Raw genomic sequence first — 14,462 nt, forward strand, 5'->3', positions numbered from 1 at the left:
AATACTTCTAACAGATTTAAGAGAAAGCAAACAAAAAAAGAAAAGTAAAGTAAATTAAAGTAAAGTAATCGAAGATGGAACATTGAAATGCATTTTACTCTTCTTTTATATATATATAATTTTTGTTTAAATGGCAAATTTATTACGAAACTATGATAATTAAAAAAAAAACAGCTTCCAGTGAGAATTGATCACCTTATATCCATTTGACATACGCACGGTTGAGTATCATCATCGGTAGATCTTTGCACGTTGGAGGGTCGTAAATCCACGATTTAAAAAGATCGAAAAAGATCATTCTTGGATCCGACGTTCTATATGATCTGTGATTTTATTATCAGATTCTTAATGGTACATATATATATATTAGGGAGTGGAGTCGGGGAAATTTAAAAAGGAAAACAGAAAAAATACAAAAAAAAATACAGCGGTCATAGTTAAATAATTTACGAATGGAATTCTTACGAGTCATTCGATCGTATCTTTGATAATTTAGATTTTATCTTATTGCGGATTGTAAAGATATATATACATGTAAATCAAAAAAAAACAACAAACAAACCTAATTGTGAATAATATTTCAGCTCTGTTGTGCATATATATTTTAAAATAAGAATAAATCATTATTTAAGTGACAGTAATGATTTGTTTTCTATTTTTTTAAGAATGCCGCATGTTAGAGTTAATTAAAATTACGCGCGCAAGGGTAGAATAAGTTGGATCAATCAAGAAAAGGATAGGATAGTAGCCTAGTGCAATGCAAGCTACAGTTTTTCCCCCAAATATAGTTACGTTTTTCCGTTTATGAATCATCGACGATAAATTCATACAATAATTTCAATGTAAACTTCTTCAATTACAGAATCGTAAGTTTTTTTCATTTCTTATACATTACGTGAAAAAAAAAACGTTGAATTTTGTTAACAAAATGGTGAAATATTTTTTCTAATAAATTATCGTAAAAATTATTACTATATATTTATAATCGAATTACTTCTGTGAATATATTTTTTATTTTTTCTCTATTTTTATTTAAACGAAATTGTCGCTGTTTGTTTAGGAAGAAAAGCCATTAATAAATCAACTAATTTTGTTCATCGATCATCGTTAAGCGTTATCGGAGTTGTCACTCTTCTACGTTACTTTAGAATCCTCGTGGGATTTCGTTTTATGCAACAGAGTCGTTTCCAATATTAAGGTAACTCAATTTTACTCATAATTTATAAGACGATAATATTTATGCGTGCGTGTGTGTATATGTGCGCGCACGCACTATAAATACATGTACGTATACGTTCGTATGGTTAATGATTTTTTTTCAATATCTTTTTTAATAATATATTTTTGTACAGTATTCATAAAATATTCATACACTAAATTAGATGGAAGACTAGATAAATTGAACTAGAGAATAGATAAAAAAAAGAAATTAAATTTAAAATTTCAACCTGGATTTTTTTTTTACGAATTTTCCTACCTAAAATTCCAGATACGTTCGACTTCATTTTTCCATTGGTAATTTCTAAAGTAAACTTAACTTTATTTTATTTTATTTTATTTTTCAACGTACTAATGAATTTTAATTATTCATAGTGTCGTTATTACTAAGTTTGTTTGAATAGCATTTAGGCGTGCGTTTCTCAAGTATCAAATGCATATTCAATAATAGCGACTCGTATATAATCACTTTTCCATTCGATTAACAATCGAGTGTCGTGTTTTCGGTGAATATGTTATCATTTGTGATTAGCCGTAAGCACATAATGCACCTAGGTGATAATAATTTCCTCGTGCTGTGAACAAAGAAAAACATAAACGTTAGAAATCCATCATCGGGAATTTATAATTCTAATATAAAATTTTATTAAATTCATTATAGATCGTTATATTTATGATTAGATTATTAAAAAATAATTTATTTTCAATATTCCTGATCAACTATACAATTTTATTAATTTAAAACAAGTATGATGAGTATTTAAAAAATGTTTGTATAGTTCCATTCTTTTCAGCTCACGCGTCTACGTCAACCATGATAAAAAATATAATTTATCAACGACAAAAGTACAAAAACATGACTGCTTCTCTAATCTTTTAAAAGATGATCTTAACGAGTTATACTAGCATATTGTGTGTTGATTAATTAACCTAATTGGATCTTTTTGTAACGAGTTGATTACATGTACTTACAGCAAAGACCAGAGTATCGATTGGAATAAATCATTCCGTAATTATTACAAGCAGGTTGTCCCGATTGATAAGGTTGATAACCAATGATGTTCCCGCTAGAAAATCAAAGTAGGGATACTTAATTATCTAATGATTAAAATAATGATTGCTAACAATGTGATTATTCTCGGGTTACTCTTATCATTGGGACAATTGTAATTATTTTCTTTTATTTTTTATTTTTGTATTTCATTCAGAAAAATATTTGCATGAAAGTTAAGAAACAAATTTATTTTCGATTTTTAACATCGTAAAATATTTTCAAACGATTTATAAGGTTTAAATTGTAAATAGATTTTAATGGTAACGAGCTCAATGAAACACGATAATTTTATTGATAATTATTGATATATTAATTAATCCTCTCCCATTTATCTACTTTAACGTTATAAATTTATATTGTGGGCTTTTAATCTTGCTACTCACCTCGGTCCATAATTGCAAACATAATTTTTAGTGTATCCTTTAGCTGGATCGTAATAGAATGAATATCCACAGCCTATGAGAAAACTATCGCTCCAAACCAACTGCGTAATTAATGAACATAAAATAAAATAAAATGAAATGTTATAAACTACGTAAAAATAACATATCATTTAATCAAATTTATTTTCGTATCCTGTATAATGTATGAGAGTAAAAAAGTATTATAAACGTTAATCAATAAAAATTCCAATCATTTCTAATATATAAAATTCAAATAAATTAACGTAAACGATAATAACAGGACATCTAACACATAAGCTAAAATAAAAACATATGTAAATAAAAATAAGTGTGCTTATAAATGACTTATAAACACATACTCCAGTCATTCGCGTTTAGGTCAGGATTTAAGTAAGATTTCAGCTTTCTCTTTCGTTCTAATCGAAATAGAAGTTTCAAATCTTTGATACGTAAAATTGAATCTTAATAGTTTGGAATATTAGTTAGGCTAATGTGATACATATTGATGAGAGTTTCGAGCAAGTACTTATTCGAGAGTTAGACTGTCCAATTTCGTAATAACCTGCGTGTAGTGTCCAGTAGTCTTGCTGTATCCAGTGTGGTAGTGTTGGACCTCGTTGAACCATCCTGAAATTTGTCGTCTCCAATTGGGTTCGCTATCGTAAGGTCCCGGGGGTCTCGTAGTCCAAGTTCGTGCAATGTTCTGACCCACCGCGAATCTGCCTGAGAAATCAATCATCGTCGTTTAATCGATCGATCGAAATGCCATTAAGGTTCTCGACACTGAACCATACATATGTGTAATGTGTATAACATAAGCGCGTCTAACGTTTAAGTGTATTTATCTTCAGGAGTATCTCATCATCTAACGTCTCTATTTTTTTGTATTATTAGATAGTTACGAAAGTTAATACTGTTTTTTCTTTTTTTTATTGATTTGAATGGCGCCAATTTATTATCAGATAATTTATATTTTGTTTATTTGTTTTTTTTCTTTTAAATTGACATCGGTTTTTACTTACGAACGTTTCTATAATTATCGTGTACTTCTGCGCAACTATCTGCCCATTTTTGTGCCACGTCTGCCAACTCGTCGTCCCATAACTAAAAGAAGATGAAAAACAGAACTTTACTATGCCATTTATTTCCCATTAAACTCAGATCGATTTTCTTGAAGTTTTCTTTACGAACAATATATGCAGATATTAGCATTTAAGTATATAGGTAGTGTAAACTATAATATCAATGGTAAGAAAATTGTTTAAAAAGTAAACTTTGGTTTATATTATAAATCTATTCTTTTGTTATATATATATTTTGAAAATCATACGATTATTCTAGAAAATCATTTTTCATGTATCGCATAATTTCAAAGTTATGTAAATTAGTATATTAAATGATTCACACATGTATACACATTACATATACATGTATATGCGCAGATTATTCTATTTCACGTTTACACGTACTTACATACCATTTCCATCATATTAGCCGCCCCAGGTTGGCCGTGAATTTGTCCCAGTGCCACCAGTTGCCTCAAACGATTATGTTCGTCCAGAATAATTTGTTTTTCTTCGCACGATATTCTACCGGAACCTAAAATAACATGTAGAAAAAAAAGGAAAGAGAGAAAAAAAGAAAAAAATAGAGGAGAAACACAGGTTTAATTTTCGTCGTTATTTGAGGGTAGTTTTGCAGGAAGTAGCGCATTAACATTCGGTGTAAACACCCTTAACAAGGCACAGGAGTGAACGTTAAAGTGAGCCAAGGGTACTTTGACAGCGGCTTAACCGCAGCAACCACCACTGTAAACTTTACTCCTTCCTTTCCTTTCGTGTTTCTCTTTCATCTTCGTTTCTCTTTCTTTCTCTTTCTCTTTCTCTTTGTCGAGTGATACCCAGTAGCCAGGATTGGAGGATTAAGGGTTTTAAAACTTGTCCATTTACTTGAACCCACCCACATGGCAAGAACAAACAAGCCTGCTTACTTTGTCTTTTCCTCGTTCAAATTATTATTTTCTATCTTTACTTTTTCTTTCTTTTTACTTAAAAATTATCTAACAATTTTTGGGTTGATTCGAGTGTCTTTGTCATTCAACGATTCAACTAGTCCATTATGCTGGAATAATCAGGCAAAAGAAATTGTTTTCTTCTTAATTAGGTAATATTAGCAATAGAACAAATAGAATGATGTATATTCGGTTATATTGTTAAAATAATTTGAAATATTTATATTAAGGGGTTGAGAAAATTATTTAATATTCTTTTTTATTATAGATAAAAATTTTTTAAATTCTTGGATTTTACTTTATTACAAAAGTGTTACGTTATTTATAGCATAATTAAATATATTTTAATATTATATTGATCTACATTCTCTAGCAATTTTTATTCCAGTTAGGAAAAATTATACGATGACGTATATTGTTTAATTACACTTCTGCCTTTGGTGTTACCTAGAAATATTAATCTCTCTCTCTCTCTCTCTCTATTTTTATTCCTTTCTCTAGTTTTCTCGCTTACTTTCATACTTAATTTTGTACCACTTGGTATTTTTTTTTCTTTTCTTTCTTCCTTCCTTTCTTACTCTTCATCTTTCTTCTTTACAGATTGTTCCACTTTCTAGAAAACTTTATCTCAGATGCAGTTTAACCGTACTTTTTCTCTACCCTTTTGTACGAACAAGATTCATTCTCTTTTCTTTTCCTAATCACATAAGTTCAACTATTCACATTTCAACGCGATTGATCTTCATACGATAATATCTTTGTCTCATTCTTTCATCGGTTTAATAAACAAATCAATTGAATCTATTTAACAAATATTTAACATTTATCTTAATTCATACTTTATATAATATCATATATAACTCATTCGATTTATGTGTTCGTTTTTCTTTCAAACTTTTTTTATACTTTATAGATTGCTTTTCCAAATTCGGTAGTTTCCAAAAGCTTCCGATATGTTGCGGTTCTCGAAGGTATTTCGTAGGTATTTACAACAATGTCAGCTCGATGCATCTATACGTGCATATGAGTTTACTAACGAGTAATGAAATTTTGCAATATACCAACACACAAGATAGGTCTACATAACATCTACATAACCGTGACGGATAATTGGATTTTCTGTAATTATCGACGATTATAAATTTTCCGCACTATAGCTCGTTTCAACTTTTCTCAAAAGTCGTGTCCTCATATTTGTTAAACTATTACTTTGAAAATACTTTCAAAACCAAATACAAAAAATATCAAATACAAATATCCAAAAGTGTTCCAAAAAAGTCATTAACAAGATTATTAATTTTTTGAGAAAAAATGTCGAATTATTTTTTATCATGAACAATAATTTTTTTCACTGATCTATTGAAACTTATTAACTATATAAGGAAACCCTGCGATTATCTTACTTCCTTCTACTTACAATCCAGACAGAAACTAAAAGTTTTCAATAATTTTTCGTTTTATCCTATCGGAAGCACTCGCGATAGTTTACATCCGAGTTAAATTTACACCTTGGATCGATATTCAGAATCGACATTTCTACTATATGACTGAAGTGATCTCTATCATATATATATATCTATTTCGAATATAAATTAATTAACGATACGTTAGACCGATTACCTATATGCAGAACTATTTCGAGATAATTAAAATTTATTTGGTATTTCATCAAAGTATATATTTAAATTATGATTTAATAGCACAATAAAAATAACAATTTAATATCATTTATATATCCTAAGCATTCTTATCACTTAAAATAATAATTGGAAAACTAAGAATACAAAAAATCATTAAAAATGAAATTCGGAAACAATCATAAATCAATTTGTTAAAGAAATCAATAATTGATTTTTCGAAAAATGTCTCTGTCAAGAGTGTAATCAATTAATAAAAGTAGATCGACGAAAAAGGATGATATTTTATGGATTTTATTCAATTATTAATTAACAATAATTTATATAAATACACACATACATATATAATATATATATAGATGTGTAGAATACATATGACAACCGCATGCTGTGAGATCAATGTCGAGTTATCGATTCTTTAACAATCAATACGAGTCAATCTTTTTGAAACAGGGAAGGGATGTGAAGGAATGAAACAACCATAAATAGAGAAAGAGAGAGAGAGAGAGAGAGAGAGTATAAACTTTGAATAAGGTAGAATCGAATAGGAAACTCGTCATAGTCGCTTTAGTTAGTACAGACCTCGTCACACGTAGTCCATTTAGGTGTGATCCACGATAAACGGAATGAAACAGAAATAGTATGTGTGAGTGTGTGTGTGTGTGTGGGTTAGTACGATGGATCGAAGAGAATCGAATCGGTTACATACTGGCCAAGCCCTTCTCATTTCCGCTAAGAAAAAAGAAATTGACGTTTCAGACAGTTGTTGGGACGGGAACATAACGAGTGCATTAATTTGATTTATACGTTGTCTGTCCAACAAGAGAAAGAAAAGAGATTGTTGCGAACAGTCGTTTATACTCTCGACAGACACATATATACACACACACATACGAGAACATGCATATATGCATGTGCATCAACGTGTATCATTCATATGTATAAATGTATCTTTCTCTCTACCTCTTTTTCTCTCTGTTCTTATGTGTCTTACTATGTATATACGTGTATATGGATTTGTGTTGAGTTATGTGGGGATGTGTGTGAACATACATAGGTGGGCGTTTAGAACAGGTGGTTATTAATCGACGAAAGGAAAACAAAGCGTACCTTACCCGTTGCTCGTCGTGTCATCGCCACACTTTCATTTAATTAAGAACGATTTTAATCCTAGATGGTAATTATCATTCCTACAAAGTCTGCATTTTATTATCTATCTATCTCTCCGAGCTTCCCCTCTTGTTTTTTCCTTTTTTTTTTATTAAAGAATTATTATATAAAGAATTATATATATATTGAAAAGTATTGAAATTGTATTTTAAACATTCGTAACTCGATGCTTAAAATATCGATTCGATTGATAAAATTTAATCTAACACGTTATAATATTTAAAAACAACCACCCGGGTAATCCAATATTCTTTTAATCAATCTAACTTCATTTGCATAATCACATTATCAAAGTAAACATTCCGTTAATCAATTTTTTTTCTCAATGATTCATCTTAAACTTGCTCACTCGAAGCTTCGTATTCTTTGAATTTTTGTCTTAAAATGATAATTTCATTATAAAATATCGATCAAAGAGAATGTATACATTTACTTACGTAGCATCTTTTTTCCTGTGCAATTAGCTCGAACCATGTTGAAGGATAAGATAACAGGAACGAGGATACCAAGTAGCAGGATAAACTGGTTAAGATTTTTTCTTGATATCGAAGGCATATTCGATATGATCCAATTTTCTCTCAGGTTTAAAAAAAAAGAACAAAAATAGTAGCAAACGAACAGAACGGTAGGAAAATAAAAAATGTGTGTGTTAGCTGTAGCAGGTTGACAACAAAACAAAAAGAAAGCACGTGGGTTTTATCCAACGAGAACGTCTCTGTCTGTCTCGGCACCAACAACGATCTACCGATTAAATCTCACAGGAATTTACGATCCCTTTTCGAAGAGAGACACATGGAAAGTGCTGCGAACCGGTCACGAGATCGAGAGAAAGACTAATAGTCTGCCAGGCTACCACTCCTGTCTTTATATTTATTGAGAGCTATCTCTGTGTGAATACATCGATTAATTGTCAATGTAGATGTGTTCGTGATCGGTGGGGAGGAGAATTGAGAGGGGAGAGGGAGGATTACCCTCTCTTGTTCTTTCTAATTTTTATCTTTCATCTTTTATCTTTTACCCCTACCTTTACACCCTTTTCAAATTTTACTCTTTATACTTGCTTTTATTATTTTTTCTATTTTACATCATATCCGAGTGATAACTTGTTTTTATGTTAATAATTTTTTAAAGATTGTTTTTATATGTTTATGTTGTCCCCTTTTCTTTTTCAAAGTTTATATTATTTTTTACATTTTATTATTTGTAATGTTGTGTTATTAATTATGTAATTCTTTATTTTTACATTATTTCCATGTTATTATGTTGTTTCCTTATTTTTGTGTATTTAATTATATTTGATCGCTCATCTTTTTAATATTATATAACACGTCAATGCCATACTCGTATTTATGTAATTACTATTATTAGATATTTATCATAGTATTGTTTAAATCAGCTGATATTTATTTTTCTATTTTTTATTGTTTTATCTAGTCTTTTGTTGAATCGTAAGTATTTGCACGCAACCTTTCGAATAAAAATTGAACAAGCTTGCCAACGTGAACACATTCTTTGATCCCTAACAGGTTGGATATGGACAAAGGCCTTTTTGCTCCTAACATGTCCGGATGAATCGTTGTATATATGTGTTTGTATATATATAATATATATTGCACATGTATTGAAACAGAACAGAGTTCGATCTGAGCATAGGCCGTATGATTTGATTTGGAATTTCACGTGTCGTGTGTGTTTACGCTTTGATGGCTATTTCGATAGCAAAACGATCCAATCGATCAATCTCAAATTAGTTGCTTCACTGATTTTCTTTGGCTACTGTGAAATCTTCTTAGATCTCTGATATCTCGAAACATCTTCTTCATTTTCTTTGTTATTTATTTATTTTTTCATTCGATTTTATGTTGATTTTATTCTCGAATAATCCTATCCTTCCTTTACTCTTCTTGTTTTTTTTTTCCTTTTCTTTTTTATTTAACCCGACAAAAAATATAATTAACATTTTGCTAGTTAATAGATCCTTTTTTACAGTTGTAAAGTAAAATATTGTCCTCTCCCCTTCCCTCCATGTTTCTTTATCCTCGATGACTTTTGTAAAGATATTTTTTTGTATACAAATACTTTTATTTATGTTATAGAGAATTATAATATAATAATATAAAAAACAAAATTATTGATATTCAATATTGGAGATGAAACCAAGGAGAAATAAATCAAGATGAATAAATTAACAGAATCGAAAGGACGAACAAATGGTCCATTTCGGTTTCGTTAAAAGTTCAACTTTTTCTTTCTCGCGAGGCTACTATAATAAATATAAATTTTTTATTGTCCTATAAATATATATTTATAAGAAATTATTTTCCTTCGGTGGGTCGATTTTAACGGAAAGTAGACAATTAAAATAAACGGGTCTCGTATTATGACCATTTTTTTTTTGTCGTTTCTTATGCTTCCTATTACTGAAACTCGTATCATTAAACTGGTTAATTTAATATAATTTTATGTAAATTTTTGGGACCACCTAATTAGTAAGAAAAAAAAAAAGAATTAAAGAAATTCTGTAGCTACTAGAGAAGAAAGAATCATGTTTTTCCTTTAGGTTGAACGGTCACTCGTATAACTTGATTAAAACGACAACGATTCATTTTTCAAAGAGCAATTTAATCCAACTCCGAACAAAGAATTTCATCGTCATTGTTCGGATTCGAGCAAATTTTCCAGTCACTCTTTTGTCATTAATCAAGGATCTCGAAACGTTATACGTATTGTATCACTCGATTAACGTTATTTTGTTCTAATTACTCTTTTAACTTCCCATTTACTTCTATATTTTCTCCATTCCACAAAATAGAAATTAATCTTCCCCTAAAAAATAAATAACAAATCTTTTCAAGTGATGCTATATTTTTTGGTTTAATTTATTAGAAATAAAATAATAAGATTAACGCAATAATTTGTGTGATCTATTAAAGTTATTGGATGATAAAAAATTGGATAAAAATATAAATCCTGTAACAAAATAAAAATAATATAAGAATCTAATTAAATTGTTTAATTGTGTGTTAGAAATAATTAACATCGCGCTATATAATAAGAATAATAGTAATATTAAATTTGTTCGTTTTATTATTCTCAATTAAGTAATCGCTGTGATTTTCCTTGTGCATTAAGAAATTGATCGCACGAGACTGCGTGGCGTGTTCCTTTCGCAAATTTGACGTCCGTTAATTATACGAAAGGTCGACGAGAGAAGGTCAGCGGGGTAAGACGAGAAATGAACGAAAAAAAAAAGAGGAAAAAGAAGAAGAGAAAAAAAATCATTAACGAAGTACATTAATAACGGCACAATGATCTGATCGAGGTCAAAATAATTGTATTTGTATGTGTGCTTTCTTATAATCATATTTTCTACATAATTATTATCGTTTTAATGTAATTATCATTTTTAATAATCATTTCCAAGATAAATTAGGGTTTTCAACGCGGTTTGTGATTTTTTGTTGCACTTATACGATCGGCGTTTAAAAAAAATATTACAAACATTTTTTTATAGAATAATTTAATTTCAACATTTTTTTATTTCTGGAATGTTGGATCATTGTTTATCGACATATATTATAAATAAATTACATCCTATCGAATGAATGTCAATCAATTAATAAAACGTTAAAATCGATGAATTAAAAATTCGTTGAATAATTAATTAGGTGTCGTTAGAAGATTATTATCGAATAATATATTTTCAATATCAAAAATCATATCGTCGAATAAATTAAAAGGTTCGCCTCTGGCATATTTCAAATTAAATTAATAAAATTAAGATATTAATCACATCATTAATAAAAACAAAACAGAATAATAAATAATAAATTGAATAGAAGCGTCTGTCAACATTATTCACATAATAATGGAGTAGAAATTTCATCAGTCTTTAACTAAAATTTTTACTACGGAAGTTTCTATATAACTTATATGAAACGTGCGAGTTTAAATGTTCAAAGAGAAAGAAAGACAAAGAGAAAAAGAAAGTGTGGTGAGATGGAAGAGATACTCGAATAATTAAATTCACATTTAACAAAGACTTACAATTAAAAGAGTTGTTTTTTCCGAACAATTAATAATGATTGAAATTAAACGATAGTAATGATGATAACATAATCATTTTTCGTGACTCTACAAAATCTTAAAAAATCGTACTTTCTAAATCATGAAAATAAAAATATTTTTTTTTCTAAAGTATCCTACATCCATTTTATCAATTTGTTCTTTATCCAATTATTTTTTTCTGATGAAAGAATAAAAAATCTATTAGAAATTCGTATAGAAACGATCGAACTGCGAAATCTATTTGATCGTATGAACATAAACAAAAAAAAAGGAATCTAAAGTGTCTTCGACGGTAGACATCTGAAGCAAGTCTAATATTCTCATCATTTACATAATTACGGTCGCATTGATAGAACCGATTAGGTTCCATGGGAATTAGGATACACACGTACACTGTACTAAGAGATATACATACATGATTTCCAAAATAAGCGATATGTATACAAATTTCACTCGTTATGGTTCTTCGAAATGAAGAAATGGAAGCAGACGGGAAGAGAGAAGGGAATTGTCAATTATCGATCTAACCTAAGATTTAACTTACAACATTTTTCTTCAAATGAGAATTTGAATATTTACGAGACAACTTCAGAAATATATTTATACGTATGAACATAAATTTGTCAAGATTTCATTTAAAAATTTCTCTATTTTATTTCATTGAGAAGTATCGTTTAGAAAAAATAATTTTGTTCGTATTTTAGATTATTTCTACGTTAGTGTGTGTGTTTGTAAGAGGAAAAAAATGGTCCTTTTTCGGTTTCATTTTTTGAACGTTTTTAAGTGGAAGTACTAACCATTCCTGCTCGGAAATTTGTGAAAGATTAAATACCGTCGTATCTGATACCGGCCTAGGATTCTTGTCTGCGGTCATACCTTCTGGAGCTACCAAAGTCACTTAAGTGCAAGCTCACTGAGTCTGATTAATTAATCATTCCAATTTCGAACAACAGAGTTTATGCTTTATCTCGCAGTATAGATAACCTATTAACTTCAGATTTATATTTTTTTAACTGCATTACGTTAATATACAGGATGATTCACAAACTCTTGCCACCAAGATAGCTCCGAAAGTATAATAGTAGCAGAAAAGTTTATACAACATCTTGGTGGCAAGAGTTAGTGCATCACCATGTATATATATGATTACGAATAATATAATTCTATATAATTAATTTAAAATCACTTTGTGTGAGAATCGGAGTTTTTCTTTATACCTTTGTTCGTGTTCTCTCGTATACAATACGGTGAATGTATACACATGTTTTGAATGGTACAGGGCAAACGAAAGTTAACAATACCGTGCGTTGTTTTGATTCATGACTTGTCGTTTACCTTGAGTCTTGCAGTCTACGCTCGACCGTCTTCATGGCTATACGTTTAAGTGAAAACTTGCTTCCACCACTCGCGAACATTTCAAGTACCATCTCTCGACGTTTAATATATCTCATCCCATCATGTACTCGTATAAATATGTGTGGATGTATACGAATACATACGTTAGTAGGTACTAAATACATGTATATACAAATATATATATATATTGTGTGCATACACATACGTAAATAACGAGGTATATGTTAAGAGTGTATTATACATATGTGCCGTTTCATCTGTGATATAATCAGGTAACTTCGTTAAAAATTCTCTGTTCGACACGTTCATTGAACGTGGCCATTCGTTGGAACTGTTTGCGTTGGTCATTAAAACTTAGGTACTTTTGTAAATTGTTACTAACCTGTGTCGTTAGAGTTTCAAACTCTCTCTCTCACCTTTCTCTGCCTCTTTCTCTCTTGTTGGATCCTAGATGAACTCTTCTTCTCTTCCTCTAATGCATTTAAGCTTACTCTCCGCAGTATATTTAAGGCATACCTAAAACCTCTAATGCTCTTTTATTTTTTACGTTTTTATGCGATACATACCAGTTTTTGTCTCGTTTACATACCCACGTGCTTTTTATTTTTCTGTATTTTTCTTATATTTTCCTTTTCTTTTTAATTTATTTTTCTTTTTTTTTTCTTTTTTTTTCTTTTTTTATTTTCTTTAACACGCAATGTGTGCAGTTATTCGTTACGTCACATATTTCCTTGGATTATTAAACGGCATTATAATTTATCAAACGTATTATTAATACGCGAGATTTATTTTATATTCTTTATCGTACGATTATATAACTTGTCTATTTTAATTATAGGAAATGTACATTTTATTTTCTATTACAGCAGACCGCACTACGAATATGTTAATTATATTCATGAGATTTTCCATAATCGTTTATTTTATTGATATCGGTATTTCCGTTTACGTATTGTTCACACATTAACCAGTCAATTTCGTTTTTTTTCTTCTTTTTTTTTTTTACAGATTTTCTGTATCTCATCTTATCCTCTCGTCACGTCAAATTCAACTTTTCTAACAATTACACATGGATTTACTGTATGCGTGCCTACGTGAATAAAATTTAAAAAACAGATTCGAAGATTCTCTTTGCACAAATTTTACTTAACGATATTTTACGATCGAAGATCGACAATTTCCTTTATTTTTTATCTCTCGCACTATAGTCTGTCTTAGATAGTAAGCTATTTTGAGATTCTCTCATCAATATGTAGATTATATTAATATTAAATAGCTTCTTGCTGCGCGAGTGTTTAACATTTTCTATGTATACGTGTATACGTTCATTGAAACATTTATTATGTATCGTTCTATTGGAGCATCGTATTTAGAAACGTCAATATTCATCAATTTAAATAGATGATTCAAAGGAAATATATGCTAATTATATTTCTACTAATGAATATTATTAGAATGTTACACGAATAAGATAAGATTATAATTATATATATATATAAATCTTGAATTTGTATTATTTAATTATATATATTTTCATATAATTA

General features: G+C 29.3%; 1 protein-coding gene across 1 annotated transcript; it reads right to left on the reverse strand.

Moving 5' to 3' along the window:
* Positions 1–999: 999 nt before the first annotated feature.
* LOC106785750 (venom allergen 5-like) lies at positions 1,000–8,644 on the reverse strand. Its single transcript, XM_014746466.1, has 7 exons — positions 7,932–8,644; positions 4,154–4,275; positions 3,699–3,780; positions 3,239–3,399; positions 2,656–2,756; positions 2,191–2,285; positions 1,000–1,793 (listed from the first exon to the last, which is right to left on the reverse strand). The coding sequence occupies exons 1-7, from the start codon at positions 8,047–8,049 to the stop codon at positions 1,747–1,749; spliced, it is 726 nt and encodes a 241-aa protein (XP_014601952.1). The 5' UTR covers positions 8,050–8,644; the 3' UTR covers positions 1,000–1,746.
* Between the last annotated feature and the right edge of the window lie 5,818 nt (positions 8,645–14,462).

The sequence above is a fragment of the Polistes canadensis genome, unplaced genomic scaffold (assembly GCF_001313835.1).
Source record: "Polistes canadensis isolate GaletaPanama2010 unplaced genomic scaffold, ASM131383v1 scaffold_55, whole genome shotgun sequence".
Lineage (NCBI taxonomy): Eukaryota > Metazoa > Arthropoda > Insecta > Hymenoptera > Vespidae > Polistes > Polistes canadensis.